Source organism: Phyllostomus hastatus, unplaced genomic scaffold (genome assembly GCF_019186645.2).
Source record: "Phyllostomus hastatus isolate PE091 unplaced genomic scaffold, TTU_PhHast_1.1 phas_scaffold_21, whole genome shotgun sequence".
Classification (NCBI taxonomy): Eukaryota; Metazoa; Chordata; class Mammalia; order Chiroptera; family Phyllostomidae; genus Phyllostomus; species Phyllostomus hastatus.
This window is the reverse complement of record NW_025334017.1, coordinates 29318968-29346205: the sequence shown is the minus strand read 5'-3', so window position 1 is coordinate 29346205 and position 27238 is coordinate 29318968. Positions and strand designations below refer to the sequence as shown.

Sequence of the window (27238 nt, the reverse complement as noted above, 5' to 3'; positions counted from 1 at the left end):
CCCCCACATCCCTGTCTGGTCCAGTCAGTTGAAGCATTAATTAATGTCAAAACTCAGTTTCTCCTACCTGGATGGCAACCTTTACACTCATATTTTCCAGAGCATCTTGATTTCAGTCGTTCTAATCCATCCCAATCAACCAACACCTATTTATCCAACCACATGTCCCGATTTGCTCAATACAATCATCATACTTATATTTTTCCCCTGTTCTTACAACAGGACACAAAGCCACAAAGAGTAGCAGGCGGCATTCTGGCCAATACCTCATGTCTGCTCCCCCATCAGGCAAGCAGGAGACTGTATCCATCCCAGTCTTCAAAGCTTCCAACTCCTAACCTGTGCCCCCTCCTGTGGACTTGCCCTCAATTCTTCCTGTTCCTTATCTGAGAGAGGCCTCTGAGTGAAAACTCATTTGCAGAGCAGAGATAATTGGCTCACTCCAAACCCAAGTAATGTTCAAGCCGGCCTTGCCTCAGGTTACCTACTCCCCTCTTGACCCCGGCTCCTCTCTGGGCCCTCCTGTCGGGGAGTGATCTTACGGAATTCTTACACTTTACAGCTGCACATCAAAATCCTTTAACCATACAGCAACAACAACACACATACAATAAGAGGGAGGTTGATTACTCATACACACTCTTACAGGAAAACAGGCAGCTCTCTCCCTGGTAAGAAACATACGGGTTTGCACCCCACCGTGAGAAAATTCCCAAGATGCCCCAGAATGCAGTTCTGTTTCTTCATGACCATGACGTGCTGTAAAGCACGTCAGCTGCTCCTTGTTGCTGTGCAGATCACCAAACATCGGGTCACTGAGACAGACTGCAGCGCTGGCTCACACAACTGACAGGATTAAGAGATGGTGCTTTGTCAGCCCTGACTGAGTCCCAGACAGCCCCCAGCACACTCAGGTGAGCTGTGAGAAAATTTGCAGGTGGGGACCACGATGTGTCTCGGTGGTATGCTGCAGAGGTTTTCTCTTTGGCCGTGTATTTGTATTGTCTGTTCTGCAAAGTTTGCAGTCTGGTGGGGGGCAGGGGTTCCTATCCATAAAAACCAGTCCTTTATCACTTAACTGGTTTCAAGGATGAACCCCATATGCCTCACAGGACTTTTGTGAGGCTCAGATAAGATTAAATATGTGAAAGAGTTCTAAAAATATAGAGTTGTGGGCAAATGAAAGGTATGAATCATTTAATTACAAATTTCACGTAAACACAGAATCAAATAATTTATACCAGATTTGGAGGCATGATTACATAGACAGATTTCTTTCCCCTAGCATGCGATACTGTGTTCCTTCCCAGGCCTGGGCAGGGATGTTGTTTATAATCTTGAAGGGTACTGGCCTCCTAAAGCAGCTGATATTTTCTAAGAACCAGCAGGACATTCATTTCTAAAGGCAAAGCCACAAAATTACAAAACCAGATCATAAAATAAGTATGTAAGTAGAAACTGAAAAATGATACATGGGAATATTTTTAAGCAGATGAAAGATGAGTTTAATATACTGTATTAGATTATATCTCTTTGATGGTATAATCCGAACGTTGTAAGACATTTCTCTTAATGGCATAAGAAACACTTGAATGAAATTAAAGGCAACATAGATACTATCATTTGTAAAACTTGCATTTTAGAGCGGTGGAAAAACAGGCTTGGGTTCCAAAAGTCCAGGGCTAAGAGGCATCTGAACATTAAATCATCAGCCTTTCCCTCCCAGGGTTGCTATGGTGACATAGGGAGCCTCTCACCACACAGCCGCTCCTGCCTGCACTTCGGCAGTAAAAGCTTTCACTGAACACATGTTGGAGTTTTTAGGCATATACCCCATCATCAAATACAAAGACATAATGGAGGCAGCTCTTCCTGAGTCATTTTCAAAACAGAAGTTCTGTCTATGTTCTTTATCCTCTACTGATGGGCTCCTTATGGGGTTATAGAATTCACTCATTCATGCATTCATTCATTTGACTGTTATATATTGAGAGCCTACTATGTGACAGGACCTCTACTAGGCACTGCCTACAATCCCTGGTGAAGAGATCTCTGGTGAACACGGACAAATAAATAAGGGATTCTGATATAAGAGCATAACAGCTCTCCTGGGGTAAATTAAATACAGATGTCCTTGAAGTATGTAATGGAGGAATCTTACCCATTTGGGGGACCAGAGGAGATTTCCTGGAGGAAGCTGTCTCTAAAATGAAACTAATGCATCTTCAGGAGTTGAGGAGGCCAGGTGGGTGGGGTACAAGAGATGATCTAAACAAAGGGACCAGCATGTGCAGCAGCATAGGGGGAAAGAGGCCAGATACCTCCAGAGAACTGAAGATTCTACAGTTTGAGGGGTGTCTATTTGTAGAGGGAGGAGGGTAGTGGAGGAGAACAGAAAAGGGACAGTATACCTGGTAGGAGAGAGAGGCCTGGCAAGAAAGGAGATCAGAGAAGTAAAGAAGACTATATCATCAAAGACCTTTGTGCCACATTAAGGAGTTTCAGTAATAGTTGGAGGACATCTGTGAAATCATCAACAGGTTTTAAAGAAGAAGCATGTCTCAATTTGGCTTTTCAGAAAGACCTTGTGAAAAAAATTGAAAAACTTGCAAGAAAGAAATAAGAGGCAAAACTGGACGCAAAGCAACTTTAGTCAGACCACTATTGCAATAATCTAGGATATTTATGGTTGAGACTTTATTAAATAAAGGTAATGCAGTCAATCAGTGGATAGAAATAATTAGATTCAAGACATTACTACGAGGAGAGCATGGAGATCACTTGGTGGCTTCTGCTATGTGGGGACTAAGGGAGGGTGAAGTCAAGAATGACTCTGAGGTTCTGAATTAGATAGCTCTGTGGAGGATGTTTCTGCTTAATTAGGCGCCCAGACTCAATTCTCAGTTCTCAGGAGGGAACTCAGAAGCATCTTTTTACCTTAACAATTCATTTCTATACAACAGTGTATGTCCTCAGGCTCATAATTTTGGAAATAATAAACTGTAGGAATCATGGTGGACCATCACTTTCCTGAAGTCCTTCTCTGAGACAACTATGGGTATAGAAAGTATTAATTTATCACCCTTTTCCCCCAAATAAAGAATTCTAAGGTTATCAACCTCACTGCTTAAGAAAGCTAAGTAGATTGAAAAGGCATGAAGGTGTATGAAACGACATTTCTTTGGAGGTATAGGGAAAAAGCAAATTAATTACACTGATCCCCTAACTTCAGGCTCTCTCTAGACTCATTTGTAGACTTGACTGTTGAAATCTGAGAAAAAAATGTTGTTTGGAGGGCAGACAAATGGGGATGTTGGAGATTCAAATATGATTTTTAGGGATCATAGCCCTCCCATGTGGGACAGACACTTGGACCTTAACGACAGGCTGTTCCCTAACCACACTGCTGCTTAGAATACTCTCCAATTCTGAACAGACGACATCCAAGTTATACATGTCGAGGTTCATCATCACATAAGATTTAAGTATTCCAAGTGTAATAATAAATCAGGGCCCATGATCCAGCTGATGGTCCCTATTCTAAGGCCTCAGTTGGGCAGGCTTGGGAGCCTTTTTGAATAAATATGTCTGCCTCACAAATCATGCTTATGCCAGTCACGAAAGAGGCCTCAGCAAATAGGGAACTGGCGGCCTGGAGGTGACTTAACTGCTCTTTGGGAAGTTCCGTTCTATCAGTTGGGTACAGCTCTTTTGTTTCCCTCATCTAATCCTCACAGCTAACCTTTGACATAGATATAACTATTATCCTTCAGTTTCACGAGGGTAAACTTGAAGTTCAGAAAGGTCGAGGTTCAGATGTCATTTATTCGAAATTGATCAAGAGCTTTAGGCATAAAGGCACTCAGCTTGAAGGGAGTGGAGTGGTGCCTTGAACCTGGCATCTGAGTTCAAGGGCAGGGTCCTTCCTATAGCCCTGTGTTAGGGCTCATTCGCTGGAGGTTGAGGGCAGAGCTGGAGAAAAGGCTGCTTGGGCATCCTGGCCTTGAGCATCCTGGCTCCCTGATCCCTCGGGAACCGCCTCATAGTTCTTTGCCTGCGGCACTGTGCTGACAACCCAAGGACCTTCTGATGCAAATTCCCCAGCGGGAATCGCAGCCTCTGCGATCCCGGAACCCAGAAGCTGTGTCAGCCCTGCAGTATTGGCTTGGCTGGGGTCAGGGTGAAGGAGGGCCCGCCCTGTCTATCTCCGGGGAGGTAATTGTGGGGAGCTGTATGCAGGGAGGGGCCGCGAGGGAAAAACTTTCCCCTTCTCCATTTTGGCTCTCAGTGATGTCGCAGCTTTTCTCAGCTCCTCCATTCGACCTGTACAGCCTTCAAACCCGATACCAGGTGCCCAAAAGAGGGTGTCGGGCCCCTCCCAAATGCAGATGTTCCGAGCCTCGCCTGCCCCCTTGGGGTCAGCGTCCGCAGAGAGCAAGGGACGCGCGGCACACGGGGTGGAGGGGTGCGGGGGACGTGCCAGCGGCGAATCGAGACTCGGACCAGCTGCACTAGGGCAGGCAGGTGAGGGAGGTTGCGGGGAGGGGAGGCGTCCCGGAGGCAGTCGCGGGTGGTGGCGGCGGCGGCAGCACCACGTGTCCGGCCGGGGCGGGGCGGCCAGGCGAACCTTAGGAGCTGAGCGCGAACAGCGGCAGTGGCGGCGGCGCGTCAGCCCCGCAGCAGCCGCTCCCCGCACCCAGCGCCGGCTCAGCGCGGTCTCCTCGCCCTGGTGCACACAGGTGCCTCCTCCTGGACGGCGGCCGCGGCGGCGCGAGGAGCGAGCGGGCAGCAGCGCCATGGGACCCCTTCGAGAGACCAAGGTAAGGAGGACACGTAGCGCGGACGCGGGTGGCAGTGTCCCTGCGCGCCGGAGGGATAGGGCAGGTAGCCACTACGGAGCGAGAAGCAGCCAGGTGCGAGCTGGAGGGGTGGCGTTTAGAGTCAGGATAAACGGGGACAAGGGGGTGGTGGGATGATGGGGAGACAGAGGGACATTTGCTCGGGTGATGAGATGGGTAGGTGACTCTAGAGGAACAGATTTGGGAGGTTGACAAGACGATGAAAAAGATTGTCTTTGGAGGGTTAATCCCATCTCCCGAAACTGGGTATTTGGGATCTAGCTCTCAATTGATGTCCTGTATGTGTGATATGATTAAAAACCATTTCATGTATCGGTGACTGAGAAATAAGGACTCCAGCATGTCAGCGAGCCAGCATTGGTTCAGGGTCTGCAGTGTGCTAGGCGGAGTGGCTGACGTGTGATACCTGCTGGGTGACTGATGTGCAGAACGAATCCAGAGACTGGGTGCGGCTCTCGCCCCTGAGTAGGCTGGATGCCTGGGCGACCTTAGGAGTTCCCGCGGCTGGGCTTTCCCTTCAATTCCTGCACTGTGCGGGCCTCCTAGAGGTGTTTACTTTGGCAGCGACCCTTCCTGGTAAGCAGCATGGAAAGGAGCAGGAGGTCATGTTTCAAAATAGTGGTTGTTACCTAATCTAAAGCCCGTTTTCAGTTGCAGAGGTTGGAGGGAGCATGTTTTTTTTTTTTTTTTTTCCCAAAGAGCTCCTCCTAGGAATCCATTTTAATAAGGCAGGGCGGTGGTGATTCCGAAAAGCAATGGACCTCAGGCCCCATTCTGCTTCTCTATGGTATGCTGTGTTAACTAAGTGTCTTTACTTACCTCTTTCAGCCTCAGTGTTCTCATCTGTAAACAGGGACCTAAATTAGTGTTCTCTCTGTGGCCTGGGTTATAAAGACCAAATGAGATAAAGGTTGGGAATGCACTTTAAAATTGGAAAAACATGGCCAAGATATTGCTTTTTATGCATTAAAAAAAAAAACCCCAAGGCACAGCCCTCTGTATTTCCTGCTGTGTTTTTAAGAGACCGAAAGATCTCTTCTCATGGGTATCCTGTAAGGAAAACAAAAGCTAAACATGATGTAAAAGGTGGAGCCATCTTACCAGGTATTGGATTTTTGTTTGCTTTTCTGTTGGCAACTAGCCTTGGGTACCAGGATATTAATGAATAATTAAGCTCCTGGACGGAAGAGGAGGGATTTGAAAGATAAGGCTGCATGATCTATCAGGAGAGAATTGTTTCAGGTGCGTGGGGCCTACTTTGTGAGGAGACAGGAAAATAGAAGTCAGATTGTCACCGCTAACTCAGGGACAGCAAAATGGAAGTCTAGAGGAAATCTAATAGTGTGCTGAGGGCAATACACATCCTTGAGACAGTCAAAAGCTTGAACGTGGTAGAAAAAGCCAGAGTGAGAAAGTGAGTCAGAATGCCCTGGGAGTGTAGAACGGCCTTCCTGCCAGTGGGGGAAGAGTGTATGTTAGTGCGTGTGTGCATCCCTGCTCAAGCGTGTGCTCTTCAGTGGGTTAGAAGTGTTAGCTCAGTGGAAGAGTTTTGGAGATCATTTCTGCAACTGAGATAAGCGCTATTCTGGGAAGATTCACTCTTCAGAAATGTGATTTCTTAGAAACTGAGCCCAGAAGGAACAGACTGGAGCTCAGAGTGGGAAACAAATTTCCTTTTGTTTTCTTTTTGATGTCCCACTTGAGAAGGAGCAGAGAGTGCAGCATCATGAGAAGGAGCTTTCCCGAAGCCGAATTCCCCGTTTGATTCTTCGGCCCCACCTGCCCCAGCAGCAGCACAAAGTGTCCCCGGCCTCAGAGTCTCCCTTCTCAGAGGAAGAGAGCAGAGAGTTCAACCACAGCAGCTCCGGGCGCTCAGCGAGGACCATTAGCAGCAACAGCTTCTGTTCAGGTACAGTATGAAGTGTGTGCATTGCGAGTGCATTGTGAATGGATCTGGATCATACCCCTGAGGGCCTAGAACTAGATTTCTGTTATTAGGATCAATTGGTCTGTGGTTGCACCTTTTTGGCTGTTTGACCTACAAATACAGCAGTTTTATATGTTCTTTTACTTTATCATTTACAATGTACCTTCTAACTTCTTGTTTCTAGAACTGTTTAAAAAAATTTTTGTTAAATCTGCAAAACATATTAGCTTGTATTTTGCACTAAAAACCTTTGTAAGCCTGTGGACTGCTTTTTATGGAATCCCCAAAGGTAAAGCAACTCCTAAACCTCAGGATCAAGGAGGTTTTTATCCCAGGACTGACCTTGGAGTTCTGATAAAGGGGTAGAGGACTAGATTTGTAATCTTCCAGGCCTGAGCTGGAATCCCTGGCTTTGTCACCATGTACAAGCAGTGTGACCTTGGGCAAGTTGCTTAACCCCTTAAGCCTCAGTTATTGCATCCATAAAATGGGGTAACACCTACCTTGTAGAGTTGCTGTGAGGTTGAATGAGACCATGTACCTAAATATACTCCTGGCTCAGTGCCTGGCTTATAGAAGGGTTTCACAAAGAATGGTTCTTAACATGATGAACTAGCGATGTCAGTTTTGGCACATAATTAAGGAAGTTTCCTGAAAGTTCTGAGCATATTTGGTAAAAGTACAAATCTCTTCAGAGCTCTGGAAGTCGCCACCATTACCACTTGACAGAACCTGGGATGCTTCCTCATTGGAGCATGTGACTGAGGAGGATTTGAAATCTTTAAAAAGATATTAGGAATTTGGGTAAAAATTAAATAAGTTGACTGTTATGATGAATGAAGAATGTTTCAGAATGGATGATTTTTAGAACTTATTTAGGGAAAATGAATTTGAAGATTGACCCATTATGAGAAGGAACATATGAATCAAGATGCTGTGATTAATACCCTAATTTAGCAGGATATAATATACCATTATATTTAGTATTGGTAAACTACATTTTTCAGGGATTTTTAAAAATAAGACTTTGGATTAATTATATACTTTCACAAAAGGATTTCATCTACAACTGGTGTATTAGAAATACTGTGCTGCCTATTTTTAATTTTTTTCTCTGTAAAGGCTTAGATTATCTCCTTGGTTCTGAAAAAAAATCTATCAAAATGTTATATTTTAATACTTATTGCTGTTGGAATGATATGAATCTACTTTAAAATGGAAACCCACTGATGGTTTGCTCGATAAGGAAGAAAACAAGAAAAGTGAGAAGCTGGAGCAGTTAAGATCCTGAGAAACTAGAGTCGTGTTTGCAGAATGTAGTGCTGTTTGCTTTCCCTCCACTGGGCGCTCTGGAATCACCCTGGCAGAGTGTGGGTGAACCCAGGGGATATCCCTTCAGACGGACATGGCTTTGTTTACATAACTCAGGTCCGCATTTATTACTGATATTCTCTCCATATAGTCATTTGCTCAAACTGACTTCAGGGTGAGTAGTGTTATCGGAAAAGAAGAAAAAGTTGGTCAGAACAAAAGAAAGTCTCCAAATCTATTTTAGAAAACATATTTGGCAAACCGATAGAATTACTACTTTGGGTCATGAATCACTCTCTCTGAGACCCGTTCTCTGGATCAGCATTCCTTCCCAAAAGACCCATCTCCCGCTAAGGCCATAATGCTGTACATGAAAATCGAAGGTAGATATTGATTCTTCTGCCATTTCCTAGCTGAAAATTGAGTGGCAGAAGCATCTAATGATGGGTGTCTATAAACCTGCCTTTCCATCTAAAGCCTTGCATCCTGTCTCCTGATGGAATCCCCTCTGTTCCTGGACCTCATCCTCCTGTGCTGGCAATTCCCCAGGGTCTGGGTTGGTGCCTTTTCTATCTTTGTTTGCTTTTCCTGCAGAGCCCAGACAAACCCCACAATGACTCTGAGTGCTGTGCTGACTAAAATTGACAGGAGAAAGGCCTTTGGGGGCGTGTTAATGATGCTTTAGGAGGTCAGTCAGTGGATGGGAAATAAATGGGTTGGTACTGTGGGAGCATTAAAGCTGCAGGCATTGCGGTAGAAAATGCAAAAGAGTCCGACCAGCAGGGGGAAATAGCTGGTTTTAATCCAACCATTTTAACACTAGGGCCAGAAAGCATGTTGGCTGCTTAATCGTGACAGTTAAGTCAGAGACCAGGGTACATGCAAATATTACAAAAGCCATCCTTTTCTATAATGAAACTAAAATTATTCAGTGGTGTCTGTTACTGCCATAGATTCATAACCTTACAGTGATCAGTCTGCATTAGCTTATCTCTTGTACAATCATGTTGTTCTCTAATGTGAAAGGGGACACGCAGAGTTAGGGGGATTCTTACAATCTGGAGACGAAATGATAGAGGAAGATGCAATTTAATTTGAAAATTACATTTTAAGAACTGCAACCTAGAGACTCTCCAAATCTGTATCAAAGGCATTGATTGTGAAGAGCATCATCTGTTCTAAGATATTAAGTTATTGAAAGAAGGATAATGTGGTGAGTTTACACAAAGTTAAATTTACTTAACATAAAGGATTACCCTTTATTCTGAGAGTCTGGCTTTCCTATTATTCATAGTGTAACAAAAAAAATCATGATAATGGTTTTGTTCTCCACCCCCACCCTCATTTTCTCTTTTAATTTCACTGATCTGTGAAATTAAAACGCTGGAAACTGTTGGCAAAGTGACCTGTCCATTTTTACTCTTCTCTATTCCTGCCCACTGCTTTCCGCCTTCTTTCCCATGGGAGCCTCAACAAGGAACAGTTAATGACTTGATATTCTATATGCTAATTTGTATGTTGTATCTGTCTCATTTCAGGAAGGAGTTGTGTGTGACCTTTGGCAATTCATTTGGGGTGTGTCCCCAAAGAGCTCTTCTTTTAATAGCTTCTTATTAGCAGAATTTCTTTGAAGATATGCATTTTGGGGCAATGTACTGCAACATCATTCTCCTTTTAACAGTCTATTCCTTACAGTGTGTATTCCTGTTAGTCCCTGTGACCTCAGTTGTGTGCAGTTAAGTTGATATGGGAGGCTGGGCCTTATTTTGTGTGCATAACAAGTAAAACATTGTATACTTTTAGTAAATATTAACTAACACTTCCTTTGAAAAAGAGAGTGCATAAGGAAGTACAACTACTAGTAACAAAACACCTGCTCCCATGTCCCCCCTTTTATTTTTAATCATTTTTTAACCAAGGTGTCAGCCTAGTATCTCCCTGTCTTTTCTTCTGCAAACTCCCTGCCTGTGTTTCTTGTTTTAACATACTCATGAGAACTGATAAAACCCATATGTATGATTTGTGTCCTGGGTGTGGCTCACCGCATCGAGGTCTGTGTCCATTTTTCTCCCCTCCTTTTTTTGTTGGTAGTTAATTGTGTTTGTCATCATACTGGGACTCCAGCCACTATTAGCAAAGCTGATGACCAGGGTGAGTAAGTCAGTCACATACATCTGTCACCAGACATGGTTAGCAGCATGCTGGGCATTCCTTTTTGCTTAGTTGAGACAATAATTGCCCCTTAGAACTGGGAGGCAGATGGATTGCTGGATTTTAAGCTAGTTCTCCTTGGGGTGCCTTGTAAACATGGCAGGTGGAACAAATTATGCATATAGAACACTGGTGGTTTTATGGGAGACCACTTATTTCTCTGAGTTATTTCCATGTTTCTAATCTGCACACACAGGTACCCAGGCAAGTTTGTGACTTAACCCATTAAGAACTCTCTACCCTGTCAACTGCTCAGTGATCAGAACCCAAGAGTCTTTGCTGTCTAATCCTGAGTAAGGAAGGCGTTTGCAGAAAGTGTTTTGGTGTGTGCAGTGGCTATGAAGAAATCCTTCTTTGAGTGCCATGACTGGGAGGTAATCATTGTTGCTGTTTGTGGGAAGGACAATTAAGGCAAATTACAACCTGACTAGTGCTCTGCACGGCATGACAACGCCTCCAAAAATTTGCCAGGCTTTGCCAAGCAGAAATATTTCTGCTCCGCTTTTGTCCAGTGGAGGAAACTTGGCATCTGGATAGAGTGAGCCTTTGAACATAATGAACAGAATTGAGATGAACTGCTTAAAGTAAAGTGAGCTGCAATACCAAATTACAGCATAATTGAATGACTGCCAACCTGCTGTGAAGAAAGAAAAAAAAAAGACCCTGAGACTTTAGTATCATTTTAATGAGGAGAGAAGTTAGGCACAGTTGCATAATGTATATTTCAGGTGCTTAGCTGCCTCAGTCACAGAAATAAGTACCTAATAAAATAGGTTACAAATGAAGGGTACATAGGCACTATTTCTGTGAGGATGTGGTAACTGCAGTTAGGACAAGAGCAAAATTTTCTTGACAGTTAGTTAAAAAAATTACTTAGCGCTAGTGACTGTGAAAGTAATCATGGTGGAATTGGACCATGCCTGGAAGCAAATTTTGGGACTGGATGTGAACATCTTTTATGTTCTAAAATACTCATCTCTGTCACAGTGTTTCTTAATTTGAGAGTATGGAATCCTTGTGAAAATGCTCTTAAAATGTGGATGCCTTACTCCCACCATATCATCTCAGGATGGGAGGGCCCAGGAATCTGTATTTTACAGGTTTCCCAGATGATTCTTAAGTCAGCGTTAAGTCAGCCTCACTGCTGTGTGGTCTGAGTGTGTTTGGAGATTTTGTATGAGAACTGCAAGGAGTATGTCCAAAGGGGCCTCAGCAGATGAATGAGGGTCAAGGTGGTGGAGGTGGTGGCCAGCTGGTCAGGGGACAAGGAAAATGCCTGCACATTCCTTGGAAATTATAGCTTCTCACTATCTATTTACTATTCCTATGCCATTAGTCCTAACAATAATATTATTTATATCTACATAATGGATTTAATTTGTGTTTAAATGGAAGGAAAGTGAAGGGGAAGAGAAAACATTTTCTTCCTTTATCTTCCTATATAATGCTCTCTCTGGATTTACTATTTCATGCTATGGTTTTTATTCTTTTGCATTTTCTTTCTTTGGTATTAGGATGATTTGGGGAACGCCAAAAGTGGGTATACTGGGTACACCATGAGTGTACCCTACACAGCCAGTGGGTATACTGAAAGAGACAAGAGAAGGGAGAGAACCTGGCCTGGGAGGAGCAACACATTCAGTGTTTTGCAAACTTCCACAAAAATGTACCACCCCATAGTCATTTATTTAATACCTGCCATGGATCAGAAATTGTGCCAAGGCTACAAAGATGAGAGAAACACAGGGACTGGGAAAATATAACATTTTACCATCCTAACCCTGGCACCAAAGTGAATGGAGAGCAAATCTTTGGACGTGATTCGCGCACGGTTCTCTTTACTCTCTCGTTTCCCTGTCCCTTTTACTCACGCCCACTCCACACACACACACTCCTTCCTTGTCATTTGACTTTGTTGCTCCATTTATTATCACATTGACCTCTCCCATTTCATAAGCCCGAGGATTCAAAGGAGTAACATGAACTAGTGTGGTGGAGTGGATAAGCATGAGCCTTGGCATCAGTGGGCCGGAGGTGAGGGCATGACATGAGATTAGCAAGGCGGGCGGGTCCGATGGGGAGAGGCTCTGCGTGCTGTGCTACGGCCGAGATCCACGAGACCGAGGGTGCACACAGGGAGTGTGGAGCAGCAGTGGGAAGAGTGGGGCTGCCTGGATGGATGGCAGTGGGGGAGGGACGCTCGAGAACTGGGTGGTATTCGGAATGCCTTCTAGCACTATTCCGAACTTTAGAAACTCAGCTTTTTAACTCGATCTTTAGGCAAAGCTGCAGACGTAAGTAGTGGGATATGGCCCTGGGCTGCCTTTGCGCAGTTCATAAGATCGTGCCAAGCCAATGAAGGATTTTCAGTGGGGAATAGTTATGACCAGATTTATAATTTAGAAAAATCTTTCTGACTGTGTATCAGACAGCGGCTGGGAGGGGCAGGAACTGATGCGGGGGAGTCTGCCTGGTGTGAAGGCCACTGTGGCAGTCTAAGTGAAGACTGATGGAATGATGTGTATGAAGATGAGGGGCTGGAGCCTACGGGTCTTGCTCACCAGCTGCAAGTGGAAGGGTAAAGGATTGTGTCTAAGTTCCCACGGAATGAGCACGAATGGAGTAGCAGGACTGGGGAGAAGGACATTGAGTCTGGTTGATGAGCTCAGATTAGGTTTTGTGAAATTTGAGGTAAAGGTGATGGCCAGGAGTGAAGAGAAGTCAGAGATGTTGGTAGGTAAGTTGAGGGAGTTGATATGCCCTATGGGAGTGCATGCTGGATAAAGACCAGAGGGCCGAGGCTAGAACTCTGAGATAAAGCAAGAGGAGGCAGGAAAAGGAAGCCAAGGCACCTGAGAACAAGCAGTCTGGGGGGAGGGAAGGGAGCCAACAGTGATGGTGTCTGCAGTCTCCAAGGAAGGCTTTCAAGAGGAAAGTAGCCAGTAGGTTCAGAGGTCACTGCAGGATTAGCCGTGCACCGAAAAAGATGCAGGGAAAAGACTATTACGTTATTAGGGATCTCAGGCAGAAATAATCCCAGAGTGCTGTGGGGATGGAATCCAAATTGCATCCTGTCGAGATGTGAATGGGAGGTGACAAATAGAGTGTAGACAGCTTTTTTAAAAAGCCTAAGCGGGATGGAAAAGAGAAAATAGAATAAACAAGTGTTGCACCTGGCTGGTGTGGCTCAGTTGGTTGGAGCATCATCTCCTGCACCGAAAGGTTGCAGGTTGGGTGCCAGGTCAGGGCACATAGCTGTGTTGTGGGTTTGGCCCCAGCTGGGGCACATGCAGAAGGCAGCCAATCAATGCCCACCCCTGTGTCTCTCTCTGTTTCTCTCTCCATTTCTCTCCATCTCTTTCTCTGTCTCTTACTCTCTCTGTCTAGCTCTGTCTCTCTCTCTTTCCCCCTCCACCTTCCTCCTTCTCCTCTCTTTCTCTCTCTGGAATTGTCAAATATTGAAAAAAAATTAAAGTGTTGCATGTATAGTAAAGATAGCGTGTTTATCAAATGACAGGTATTTCGATAACGTTTTTAGGCTGGGGGAAATACACAATAAGAAAGAAACAGAGAGAAAGAGATATTGAAAATAGTAGAGAAATGATCACTGTAATGATACTGGGGTAGACAAAAAAGACATATAAGGAAGGAAAGGAAGGCTGGGTGTGAATACAGTTGACCCTTGAACAACAATGCAAGGGTTAGGGGTACCAACCCCCGTGCAACTCAAATTCTGTGTATAACTTAAGACTTTGCCCAAACTTAACAGTAGTCATCCCTCAGTTCTGCAGGAGACTGGGTCCAAGACCTCGCTTAGATACCAAAATCCATGGAAGATCAAGTCTTTTATATAAATTGGTCTAGAACAATGGATACAGTCAGGTCCAAACAATGGATACAGTCAGGTCCGAACAAGTGTGGACGCCCAAGCGTGGATCCAAAATACTGTTTTTGGTCTGAGGTTGGTTGAATCTGTGGATAGAAGAGCCAGGCCTAAGCCCTGGCTGGTGTGGCTTAGTGGGGTGAACACCGGCCTGAGAACGGAAAAGCCAGGGTTAGCGGAGGGCCATCTGTATATTTATTGGGAAGAAAAAATGTAAAAATGCAGCCCAGCAGTTTAAACCCATGCAATTCAAAGGTCACCTATGTAGGTAAGTATATCTATAGATGAAGGAGGTGGCTGAAGGACACATTTCTGGGTTAGGTGTCCTTTCTGTGTGCTTCCTCTCTCATACCACATGACCTGGTTTTCAAATTTCATATTTAATTACTTGACTCCCCAGCGGACTGGCTGATGAGCTCCATGAAGGCAGGAACAGTATAGTTACCTGCATCATACCTGACATGCAACTGTTGCTTAGGAAGTATTTGTGGGGACTTGGCAGAAGGCACAACTATGCGAATAGGACAAGCAATGCATTTTCATTCATTTAATAAAATCTGTTGAGAGTAGAAAACTATCTTAATAGTTGGGGAAATAAGACAGCGTAGAACCATACCCAGTACTCAATTTAATAGGTTTATTAAATTAAGATAACAATCCTGACCTGAGAAGATCCTGTCAAACAAAAAATAATAATCTCCATAATAGAACCATGCCCTCCAGTGCTGTGGGTGGCCAAAGAGAAATCTCTTACTAAGAAAATCAATAAATGCCCCACTCAAGAAAACCGTGGGAAAAATCAGCAGCCCAGTTTCAAGTCAAGAAGGAATGTAGCACAAAGCCACACACCCACTTTCCCAGGACTCTAACTTGACACTAGCCACCACCCACCTTACACCTGGGTGGTTTTGACTCTGAGGAAGTGCCAGTCTCCTCCCACTAACCCAAGGGAGCCTCGGAGCACTTCAGGTGTGCAAGTCTGTGGCTCTGCCAGCTCCTGGGCGTGGTCACTGCCCCAAACCTCCCCTGCCACTCCGCGTGGCATTCTCCTGCTTTGCAGATACAATCTAGCCCCTCCTCTGCCAGAGCAGAGAGAGACTCCTGACCCAGCTGCTCCTCACACCACTGGACAACCTGCATCACGTCCAGGCGCTCCACTGTCTTGCCTGGGTCCCACTGTCAGGCTCCAGGAGGCCAGTGATTTCAGGGTGACTGCGTCCCAGGGACGCCAGTGCTCATCAGGTGGGCTGTCCCAGCACTCAGCCCCATCCTGTAGAAACACACCCTTCCACTCTTCCCTCTGATGAGCTTTCCGGCAGTTCCTCCTTCCTGGCCGGCTCAGCCATCGTTCTCTCCACTTCGGTGTGGGAGGCTTCCTCTTAGCTGCTGACCTAACTAACCCTCAAAATTCTTGAATCCTGGCGGACCCCAACCTACCCTTCTATTTATTCTGGGGTGTTTCTTTGATGCCTGTTATCATATATTTTTTTTAATTTAAATGTCACGGAAATGGGCAAACATGCATGTCAGAGTGGAGGCCATCACATTTATACGATTTATTCTGTTTTGCTTTTCGCCAAAGTGAGACTGTGCTATATTCATCTGTGATCCTTTCTGTTCCTTTGTTAAGCAAATACTTATTAAACATCTGCTGTGGGCAAGGGACCAGTCCTAGGAGGGGACTAGAGTGATGGGCAGTACTGACAAGACTCCTGTCTGGGAATGTGTGTTGCAGGTGGTCCCGGCACCTGTCCTTGCATGCCAGTGCACGGCAGTCCCCCATCCATGGCTGTGCCAGTGCAGCCATGCACATATTCCACTCCACAGACGGCCGTCGCTTATTCAGCCGTTCTTCTGTGGATGGACATTTATTCTGTGAGGCTAACTTTCGAAAATCAGGAGTTTGTTTTATGAATGCCACTAGGATTAGACTGTTTCTGGGTGTGTTCCCTCTTTTTCTCTCTCTTCTTTCTTTGTTCTTTTCTGGAAAAAGGAAAAAGAAGTAAATGCCATGACACACAGGTATTATCTAAAACAAGTCTTTTTTTCTCCAAATAGAAAAAAACATAAATGTAGCAGTCACAGAGACTATGTAGTGAACATTGTGTTTTCCTTAGCATTCTCCCACTTTTAGCCCTCTTGACCATTCCTGTCTTCAGATGCTCAATGTGACAAGAAATAGAAGGAAGGGGGGAACATTTACATGGCTATAAGGGAGCCAACTGTAACTCAACTGACCTTAGAGTGCTTTGGAGTTTTCTTGTTGTAAGGTTTTCAGGAGAATAATAAGAGAGAGCTTTTCGGTGTCTGTCTTTGTCTCTCTCTTCTCTTTCCTTCCTATCTCTCCAGTTCTCCTAGCCGCTCCTGTCCCTCTTCTCCATTTTCTCCTGCCAAGGAACCTAACAACAAACAAAAACACTGAGTCTCTGAAAAGGCATGGCTTGGAAACTGCAAATAAACTGGTATTGCTAAGGAGAAAGAAAGTCAAAAGTATCGGTAACATGCTTACTTGGGAAAGGTCGCACTCTGTGGAAGAAAGGGCAAGAGAAATTAAAGCTTGTCCCCCCACCCATGCCCAGCTCACCTGTCTCTGGAGATGACAGAGCCGCCCTGTTCCCCAAATTCCGTATCAGCAACTCCCTCCCCAAAACCAGACAGATTCCTACAGTCCTTACTCACACTACATTTCATATTTGGACCGAGATATTTTTTCTGTACAAATTCCTTCTCCTTTGGCTGATAATGCAAGTCAAGCAACCTGGCTCATGCTTGGTAGAGAACCAAGGGGAGGTCCTCGTTCGGAGAGAATGCCGAGTTCTAGCGAGAAATGGAGCACTGCCTCACTTCATTTCATTTCACTTTCTCTCTTATTGCCGGGGGCGCTGTACCTGAATGACTTTTATGGGAGCACTCAAAGCTTCAAAATAGCTCAGAAATCCCAGGAACGTTTGTATGTGAAATGATTATTTTGTCTCCAAGAAACCAGGGAGACGTTCATTAAATAATGACTTCACTCTCCACTATATTTGTGTAGATGTTGGCTGCGTGGCTGAGCGGAGGTGCTTTATTTGAGTTGCCATCCGCACACAGATGCTCATTTCTGTCAGCGCACACACGGGCTCAAGTATGTGCTTCTTTTGGAGAAAATAAGCTCCTTTGGCCCCTCATCAGCTTGTATCTGCCCTCTTACTTCTCTGCTCCTCTTCTCAGCCAGACTTCTGCAAAATCCTGTCTCCAACTTGCCCTTGTGAAGCAGGTGAGTGACCACACTGGCAAATCTTGCATTCTCTCATCTGCCTTCATTTTCCTCAACTTCTCAGCAGCGTTCAACATAATTGAACAAGCTCCCATCTTGGGAAAGGTTTTTCTCCTTGGCTTCTTTGATCCCACCCCTCTGAGCATTCCTCTTGCCTCTCAGGTCACCTGTGTTGGCTTCCCCCGCACCTCTTGTCCCCACAGTGTCACTGTGCCCTGGGTCACAGTCCTCAGCCCACTTCACTTCCTGCCCTCCCCGAGGGCTCCCATCTGTAAATCCCTCGCCTGTAGGATGCTTCCCAACCTCCCCCTCGAGCTTCAGGCTCACACATCCAGCTGCCTATTTGATAATCTCCAAACCGGTGGATAATATGTGCCTCAGATTTCACATTAAAACCAGAAGTCTTGGTTTCACCCCCTGCAGACACATTTTTCTCCAACTTGGAAATGACCACCGTATTCCTTGTTTACATGAAGAATTTAGAAGACATTCTTGATCCCTTCCTATTTCTCACTGCTCTAAATTAAGGCTTTCAATTAATTTTTCAAAATCTATCCCAAATCCATCTACTTCTTCTCAATTTTCAGCACTACCTCCTAGCCAAACCATCATCTCACATGTTTGCCATGGCAGTGGCCTCCTTGTGGGTTTATTTGCTTCTGCTCTTAGTCTGTTTGATTCATGTCCTTGCTCTGCCACTTACAAGACCTCAGCAGGTGGCGTAAATGCTAGTGCTAGTACTATAGTCCTCTGCACAGCCGGATGGTATTTGTGCCCATCTCAAGGGATATTAGATTAAATTAAGTTTTGTAGTAAGTGTTTAGATCATGCCTGGTACTGAGTCAGCACTCAGTACATATTAGCTAGATATGTTATAACTAATACAGTCTTTTCTCCACAAACCAAACTGTTGTCATCTTCTGCTTAATGCATCCTATGGCTTCCACTGCACTGCTGATACACTTCGGATTCCTGGCCCGCAGTCCCGCACATACTCGGGCTTCTACCTCCCTTCAAGCTCGCCATCGGCCCTTTTCTCTCCAGCAGCCTTCCTGGACTCCTTTCAGTTTCCTCAGTGCACCCAATTCCTCGTTGTTCCCACTGCCTGGAGTTCTTTCCCATGCCTTTTCCATGACTGGTTTCTTCTCGTGGTTTGGTCTCAGCTCAGATGACCTCTTCGGGGCCTTCCTTGACAACCTGTCTGATGTGGTACCGTCCCATCCCACCTCCCACCTAGTCAGTGTTTATAATATCACCCAGTTGGATTCATTAGCAGTACATCACAATCAAAATGTCTTCTCTGTGCTCGTTTTTTACTTGTTCATTAGCTGTCTCTCTTCCCCACTAGAATGTGAACTCCTTGAGGACAAAGATCTTAGAGTCTTGATCATTCCTGCATTTCCAATATTGACGAGACTGCCTGGCACACAACAGGAAATCAGTCATAATTTGTGGAAAGGTTGGATGGAGAGATGGATGGATGGATGGACGGATGGACAGGTGGATAGACAGACAAATGAGATTCTTACACCTCAACATTGGCAATTAGGTAGTGTTACATAATACTGAAGCAAAATTAGTGTAGTGCCTTGTAGACTTGTGAATTCTCACTCCAAAAAGATGCTACAATTAAATAAAGGAATAGAAGTTCAAATTTTGCCATTGAAAACATAGAATGCAAAACTATTTGAATGGCAAGCATTATATGGTTACTGTGTTAAAGCAGGAATATTAGAAAACTGGAAACATCTAGAAAGAGTTTCTTGCCTCAGATGTTTGTGGTCTGCTTATTATGGGATGGCTCCTTTTTAACAGCTTCCTTTTGTCTGTTTTTAATTTGAGCATTCCCAGAATTGCTGCTCTTTCCCCTTAGAACAAACATGTAAAAAAAAATTTAGAAAACAGCTAGCTTGTGGTAGTTAGAAAAAGCAAGGACTTTATAACGTTTAGACAATCCTGAGTTTAAATCTTGAGTCACTTAGTAGATGTGTGCCTGAAATTCTTAATCTCTCTGGGCCTCAATTCACCACCTATAAAATAAGATAGTATTACATTATATGATAAAAGTAGTGTTCTTTCCACATGATAACTGCTTAATAAATGTTACTTTTTGTACCTATACTCAGTGCATTTGAGTACTTTTCTTACCTCTTTCCTGCATTTGAGTGGTTTGTGGTGTTTCACAGGGTTCATATTAAGGATGAGTTTAAGATGTGGCATTTTATTTGTTCTCATCAGACTATCTCAAAAAATGTCAGTACCTAGAGCAGGAAGAATAACAACATCATGGTAGTATCTGACACATTGTAGATACTCAATAAGTAGTTGAATGGATGAATAAGTAGTCTGTAAAAACTTCTGTCATTCATGAGAATAACTAAATTTCCATAGTTTTAAGTAGTGTTTCCTTAAAATAGCAATGATTTCTCCTCCAAATATGCAACTGAACATTGAATAGCATCAAACCATAACTGAATGTTTCAAGACATTATGGCACAAAACCACATTTTCCTCTGCCTGATGTTTTTTTAAATTATGTTTTCTGGAATTGTTTAGTTCAGCAATGAGCGCTGAGGCTTAAATTCAAAACTTTGGACCCAAAAGTATTAGAGATGTTTCTTCAGTTTTGAAGAAATATTTTATTTGCAATCTTCAGAATCCAGTGTTCTGTTCTTGCATGTAATTGGTGCAAGGACAGTAAACAGGGATTAGTCATCATAATTGCCCCCAAATGTGTTTTGTAGCCCTAGTGGTTAGGCCCTTCAGTTAAATACTAGAAAATTATATAACACACACTTTGGACAACCCTAATGTTTTAAGATGTAGAATTTAAAAATATATATAGATATTTATATTCACTTTGCAAAAAAAATCCATTGCTTTGAAATTTTCATCAGGAAAGCACTATACAGTAATATGAAAGAAAAATTTCTTTTTTGAAAACTTTAAAAAAAATTTTTAAAGATTTTATTTATTTATTTTTAGAGAGGGAAGGGAGGGAGAAAAAGAGAGAGAGAGAGAGAAACATCAATGTGCGGTTGCTGGGGGCCGTGGCCTGCAACCCAGGCATGTGCCCTGACTGGGAATTGAACCTGCAATGCTTTGGTTCGCAGCCCGCGCTCAATCCACTGAGCTATGCCAGCCAGGGATGAAAAATTTCTTTCAAAATGTTAAAACATAATGTTACTATGAACCTCATACAATATTTTAAAGTGAATTCCAAAAGGACTTAATTTGAATGAAAAGTTAAGCTATACAAGTATAGAATAGAGAATAAGTAAATATTTAAATGATCTTGAAGTAAAGAAAAACAGTCTAAGCACTGAAGCATTAGAAGAAAACAAAAAAAATATGGACAGATTTGACAAAATCTGATTTTGACAAAATATGGATTTATTTGACTAGAAATAAAAAAAGTCTGAAAGTCAAACACATAAAGTTAAAAGCAACCAACGGACTGGATGAGATCTGACAAAGAGTTGATGCCTTTCATGGGCAAGGATTTCCTCCCGTCAGTAAGGAGTCATTAAACTCTTTAACAGAAAAATTGTCAAAGCATATGAACAAGTCACAAAATAAGTAAGAAGACCTATGAACATGTAAGAGACAGTCAGCCTCACTGATAACTAAATTCATGCAAACTAAAACATCACAGATATATTTTCCGTTATTGACAAAAATGCAGGCAAAAATTGTATTTCATACTGGCAATAATTTGATAAACGGGATACCTCATAACAATAATATAGGAGTGTAAGTTGTCTTAAACTACTTGGAAGACTTAGTAATTCCACTAATTTTAGAGATAAATTGTTTAAGGTAATAAAAAATTTGACCAAATATTTACCTGTAAAGATGTCATTAAAGCAATTTAATAACAGTGAGAAAGTTAGAAACAACCTAAAATATCCCAGAAGAAGAGATAGGCTTTTTTAAAATGTTGTGTTCATATCTATTTTAAAGTTACTCATTTAAAGATTTTGAGAAATTAAATAAAATGTTTTCAAACTGTGTAAAACATACTTAAAAGCAGAGAAAATACTGCAGTGAACCCCAATATGCTGCTTATTTACTTTGTCTGGACTAGGCAATAGCAAGATATTATCATGCTTGCTATACCTAACCCCTTTTTCTTATCTTTCTTTACTTTGCTGAAGCATTCTAAAGCAAATCTCCAGACATCAGGTCATCTTACGTGTACCTACATACCTCAGCATGCAGTCATTTCTTTTAAAAGATAAACATTTTTTTTACATAATCATAGTGCCATTTTCACTACTAACGCAATTACCATAATTCCTTGGTATGACAGAGGACATTGAAATAGCCCCAACTGTCTCAAAGTGTCTGTTTGCTTTTTGATGGTATCATTTAACCCAGAGGCCAGCAGGCTTTTTCTATACAGGGCCAGGTAGTGAGTATTTTCGCCTTTGCTGGCCAGATGATCTCTGTCACAATGGTTCAGCTCTGCCACTGTGAACATGAAAGCCATGGTAAATGTCATGTAAAGGATTGGGCAGAACTGTGTCCAGTAACATTTTGTTTACAAAAGCAGGCTGCAAACTAGGATTGGCCTAAAGGTTGCAGTTTGCCAAGCCCTGATTTAATTCACGACACTGTTCTTCATGTATTTTATAAGGTAGTAGCTTTATAAGGTAGATCACAGTTGAATCGGTTTGGGGTAATTTTTTGTGGCAAGAATGCCATATGGAGAGTACGATTCATCTCTCATCCCATTGGTCGACATCTGTCCGTCGTCCTGCCGCTGGCGACGCTAAGAACACTTAATGGGTACCGATCCTTCTACTGTATCGATTATGCTTGTTGCCTAGAAAATTTAATTAGAAATAACTACAAAACGGGACTTTTTATTTCTATTACTCCATCTTTCATGAAGGAAGGAAGGAGTTTTTCTTTTAAAACACAAAGAAATGTGTGTGTTGTAAGGAAGAATTTTACAACAGTATACTAAAATATAATTTGTATAGGAACCAGTTTTTGTAACTGGAATATATGCTAAGTTTTCTTTCTTTTTAATTGTCAAATTTCAACATAAAAAATTGGTCCCTGGGTCATATCCAGTGATTTCCAGTAAGTTAGAATTCTTGTGGGCAAAAGGGATATTTTTTCCTTCCTTAGTTTTGCTTTTTATGTATCACTGTGAACTCATAGACTTTTAAAAATATCCAATAGTTATCAGTCAGTTGTATTTGTTATGCTTTTTTGTGCTTAAATTTTCCATCTTTGGTCAACTGGGGCTCCTTTGAGTGGCTCTTGTTAATCTTTAATAGCTTTTTCCCAGTCTAACAAGTTCCAGGGAACATTTTCCGTAACAAAGTAATGAAACTGTCTATAATATATATTGAAACTTTAACAAAACAAAAAAGACAAACCAAAGCAACCATATACATTTAAGAAAAGATCATGAAGAAATATGCCAAATTGTTAAATATTTCTTCTTGGTAGTACAGTTATAGGAAAATACTATCTCTTCACTTTTTCCTTAGCTTTTTGTATTTTTCTGCACTCCAGATTTTCCACAATGAGAGTTATTACTTTTATAATAAAAAAATAATAAGGTAAAATTCTAACAATCCCAACAGATTCTCTTTATTAGTAAGTTCCTTTAGTGCATTTAAAATAAGATTCAAATTATTTTATAAGATACCAATACACACTTTTTTTAGAGCTGCTAAGTGGATAATTAGTGATTATTGCCCATATTGCCAAAGAGCTGTAATGTATGCGAAGAGGAAAAATAGATAACTTTATAATGAATTCTAGGCTATGAAATTATAATCGATTCCTGTTTCTCCCATTTGTCTTTATAGACCTTAAATTTTTTTCTCCTTAACAACAATTTGGAAACCCGTTAGTAGGTATAGTTCTTATGGCACTTTAATTATTAAGCCTCAACTTCCAGGGTTTTCCTGGATCTGGGAATATTCTTTCCAATATTCTTTCCATTCTTTCCATCAATCCTGTGTTGACAGGTTCAAAGCAAATGAACGAGAACAACACCAAAAAGCCTGTTCCTTACTGTAAATCGAGGAGGGCATGTGGATGAGTCTCCTCCATAGATTGTGATCCCCTAGGTGTGGCCTCGGTGAGGGCCGCTGCTACCTGAGTTTCACCAGTGGCCATCCTGGGCCTTGTACGTGGGATTTTAAGTTGTTGACCCCAGGAAGAAATCCTCCTGTATTTCAAAATGGATCACACACTGTGTAAAATGTGGAATAGGGTTCCAGGATGTGTGTGTGTGTGTGTGTGTGCGCGCGCATGCATGCGCACATGCATGTGTAAGGGAGTTTTAGTTAACCACGAATAATAGAGGAAGAACTGTAAAAACTCAACAATGTAAGACTCGGTGTGTGAATGTGTGTGCACACACATGCTGCTTTGTGTTTTAAAAGAAAAACTCCTCCCTCTCCAGGGCAGACGGCATTCTACAGCCTTTTCCTAAAGTCCTCGGAGCAAAACTTCCTTTATGCCAAAACCAGAGTAAAATGTTCTTACTTTTCTCTGGTATTCTTCGGGAAATGTAGAACGCCCCACACTTTGGGGGTAGACCATTCAGGATTTCTGCCATTTCCTGCCAGAAACAGATTCTTCATGGTATCATAATAGAAATGTCTGTTATTGATCATTGGTTTATACTAACATAGCTAACAAGAGCTACAGTTATAACCATTGTGTTCAGAAATCTGTGGATTCCACAGGACAGATTCGGGAGTCAAGGCAGCAGCAGGAACAGAAGGCAGGCTCCAAGGGTTTAACCAGAGCAGGCTTAACACATGAATCTCTTTAACATGTGCTTGGGCCACATGGGGTTTGGCGCATAGTAAGATCGGACATGAGCAGCCAAGGAACATAAATTGTCTTCACTATTCTTAGAATATTGGAGTCGATGTGAATGAAGGATATCTTACATAGAATTTTGGAAAGGGGAACTGTCTTTATCTGGACGGGTGGTCTGTTTCCGACTGGGACCATGACGTTTAAAGGAGGAGGAAGAGGGAAGGGGGAGAGCGGAGAAGGGGCCTCAGACATGACTTGGTGAAGAAAAATCACCACGTCTTCAGTGCTGCACAGAGGAAAATGCCGCGGGTGCCGCAGGGGACGAGGTGGCTCTCTGGTATGGGAAGCTCTGTTGCCTTCGCTCTGGTCTTACTCTGCATAACTTGGTGCATACTCTCTGCAGTGGGAGAACGAGGGGCCCCGCCCTTTCCCAAACTAGAGTCCTTTGTTAGACAAAACAGGCAAATGTCCCAGCTTCTCTGATAACTCACAGATTTTCATGGATATGGATTTGCCTTACGAGGCTTACCAGTTAATAGTAAATATCATTTGCATTTTGGCTTGTTTGTAAGTCCCATCAGTATGGGCACTGGGTATAATGCCTGTGGGCCAGTGCAGTGCCAAGGCTTGATGCATATTTGTTTAGCCAATGAAAGATTATGTCTTATATTCCTATTGTTTCTTCTTCAGTATGCAGCAAAATATTAGACAGGTAAGAGATGTTGGGTGAACCCCAGTTTACATAGTGGTTCACATGCTTTATGCGGTTACTAAAGTGAAAAACTTACTCATCTTCTCAATACCTGTCCCTGGAGATGCTGGCTGTGCATATTAGTGACAGGTAAGGCCCGCACGCCAGGTGAAAAATTGCTCCTGCCTTCCTGACCATAAATAATTTCAGTCCCCACTTTTTAATAAGACCCCAGCACTTAATCATTGAAATTACTCATACTGAAAACATGGTGCATACATATTCTTTCTTACTTAACTTTAGCAAAATGATCATAGAACTAAAGAAAACATGTTTGCCTTCTCTTTATTTAAAGTGTAATGTTGACAATGTTTCCCAATACTGGAAAAATTTTAATGTCCCCTTGAGTCTGAGAGTTTTCAAGACAAACAGTTACTTTTTAGAATGGAGAATCTGAAGCATGGACTTTTATTTATTTGGATCATTTCTCTTTCAAAAGAAGGATTTTATGGAACTGACTCATAAGGGAATGATTTTAAAGGCAAGAGGTACTTTTGAATGGTTACACCTCATTTGGGGGACTTTATCTGCTCTGGGAGAGGACTCAGGAAAGAGAGGCTTCCTGAGGTGATATGCAGGCCTGTGGGCCTTGTCGGGGCACGGGGATCAGTCTGAGTAATTAGCAGCCTTGCACCATTGGAGAAGAGCTCTGGTTTCCTTGGGGTGAAGCACGGGACATGCAAATACAAGAGAAAGGCAGAGATAGTAAGTGGTGAAATAGCCTACCAGTAGCAGCCAAGAGGGGCTCTCATCCCCTGTAATTCAGGGCCAGTCTCTTCCGGAGTTCAGGAAGAACACAGCACGTTGAAAAGAGCACCAAAGACAGAAGGCGTGAACAATGCACTAAGCACCATTCACATCTAGAAATGGGCTATTGAGGTCCTATGTACACTAATATGTCCAAAGTCAAAAAAGGATATTAAGAGAAATAAATCCTTTTACCAGTGCCAAGTTCATTTGTTCCAGGAACTGGGATATTTCATAATAAAAATTGAAGTAAAAGCCAAAAATGAAGCAATGGTGGTTCTTTTTCAAATGGATTCTAAATTCAGGCAATCAATATATTTTATTCAGGCCTAGTTCTATTTCTGTCTTTATTCGATCTATCAAGTTTTAAGACAGTCTTTCATAGATGGCAACTTATTTTTAGTTCCTTTAATATTCATAAAAGTTGAATAGTTCCCTAAAAGTTATTCATACTAAATGTCTATTCATTTTTTTTGTTTAACCAGTTTCTAAGGTAACTCTGCATTAAAATATTTTTGAATAACAAAGATATACTTAGTAATGAAAATTACCACTAATTGATTAGTTTGAATGGACATACTTTTAAGTAATATTGATCTGCATTAAATTTCTATGCAGTTTTCCTCATCAAAGTACAAATGAAGTAACCAACTTTGTAAATATTTCATATGGAAAGCACTTACAGGAATCAGTGATACAACATTCTTATCTGCTTAGTAAATGTCTTCACAGGTCACTTCATATTATGCATGTATATACTTTTTTATCCTCACCCAGGGAAATTTTTTCATTGCTTTTAGAGAGATAGGATAAGGGGAGAAAGAGGGAGAGAGAGAAAAAGGGAGAGAGAACTTCAATGCAAGGGAGAAACATCAGTCGTTTGCCTTCTCACTCACACCTCGACTGAGGATCGAACCCACAACCTGGGTATGTGCCTGACTGAGAATCGAACTCGTGACCTTTCAGTTTGCAGATGATGCTCCAACCCACTGACCCATACCAGCAAGGGCATATCAGCTGTATTAATTTATAACAATGACGGTGGTAATTATCTGAAACTTGAAAGTTAAGGGAATGTTTCTAATGTGAGTATCATTTTCCTTTCCCTTGTTTACTCCAGACAGCACACTATCTGGTTGATATATTTTTGGTTCGGTGTGTATAACAGAACAAGACCATTTCTCAATGCTTGCTTGAACTCCTCATGCCAGTTGTCTTGTCTGTCACCCTGTTAACGAAATTATGGGCCCAGTGATCAGAAACTGGATGTGGACAAAACATTGAAGTAACTTTTTTGCTAACACAAGACACCTCCGAGAGTTTCTATGAATGATTCCAGTTGCTGTGGTGAACATCCAGTTGCTGTTACTAAGCCCATCAAAAATCCATGGACAGTTATGACCCAAAAGGAAACTACCTAAATGTGTAAAAATAGACAAATCTTTAGCTTTTGACAACATGAATGTTACAGAAATATTTATGATCCAAAAACTTA

The 27238-nt window shown here is 42.5% G+C and overlaps 1 protein-coding gene across 7 annotated transcripts in view; it reads left to right on the top strand.

Moving 5' to 3' along the window:
- The first annotated feature begins 887 nt into the window (after nt 1–887).
- Nucleotides 888–27238, top strand: part of SYBU (syntabulin) — a 68667-nt gene continuing 42316 nt past the window's right edge. Inside the window, exons 1-3 of one of the 7 annotated variants that reach the window (XM_045861345.1) lie at nt 888–914; nt 4740–4820; nt 6564–6768. In XM_045861345.1, the coding sequence (XP_045717301.1) occupies nt 4797–4820; nt 6564–6768 (229 nt within the window). In that variant the 5' untranslated portion in view covers nt 888–914; nt 4740–4796. Of the gene's footprint in view, nt 915–4471; nt 4525–4608; nt 4821–5626; nt 5647–6563; nt 6769–27238 lie in introns of those variants that run through there. The other 6 variants (XM_045861348.1, XM_045861346.1, XM_045861352.1 and 3 more) reach the window with 6 other exon arrangements.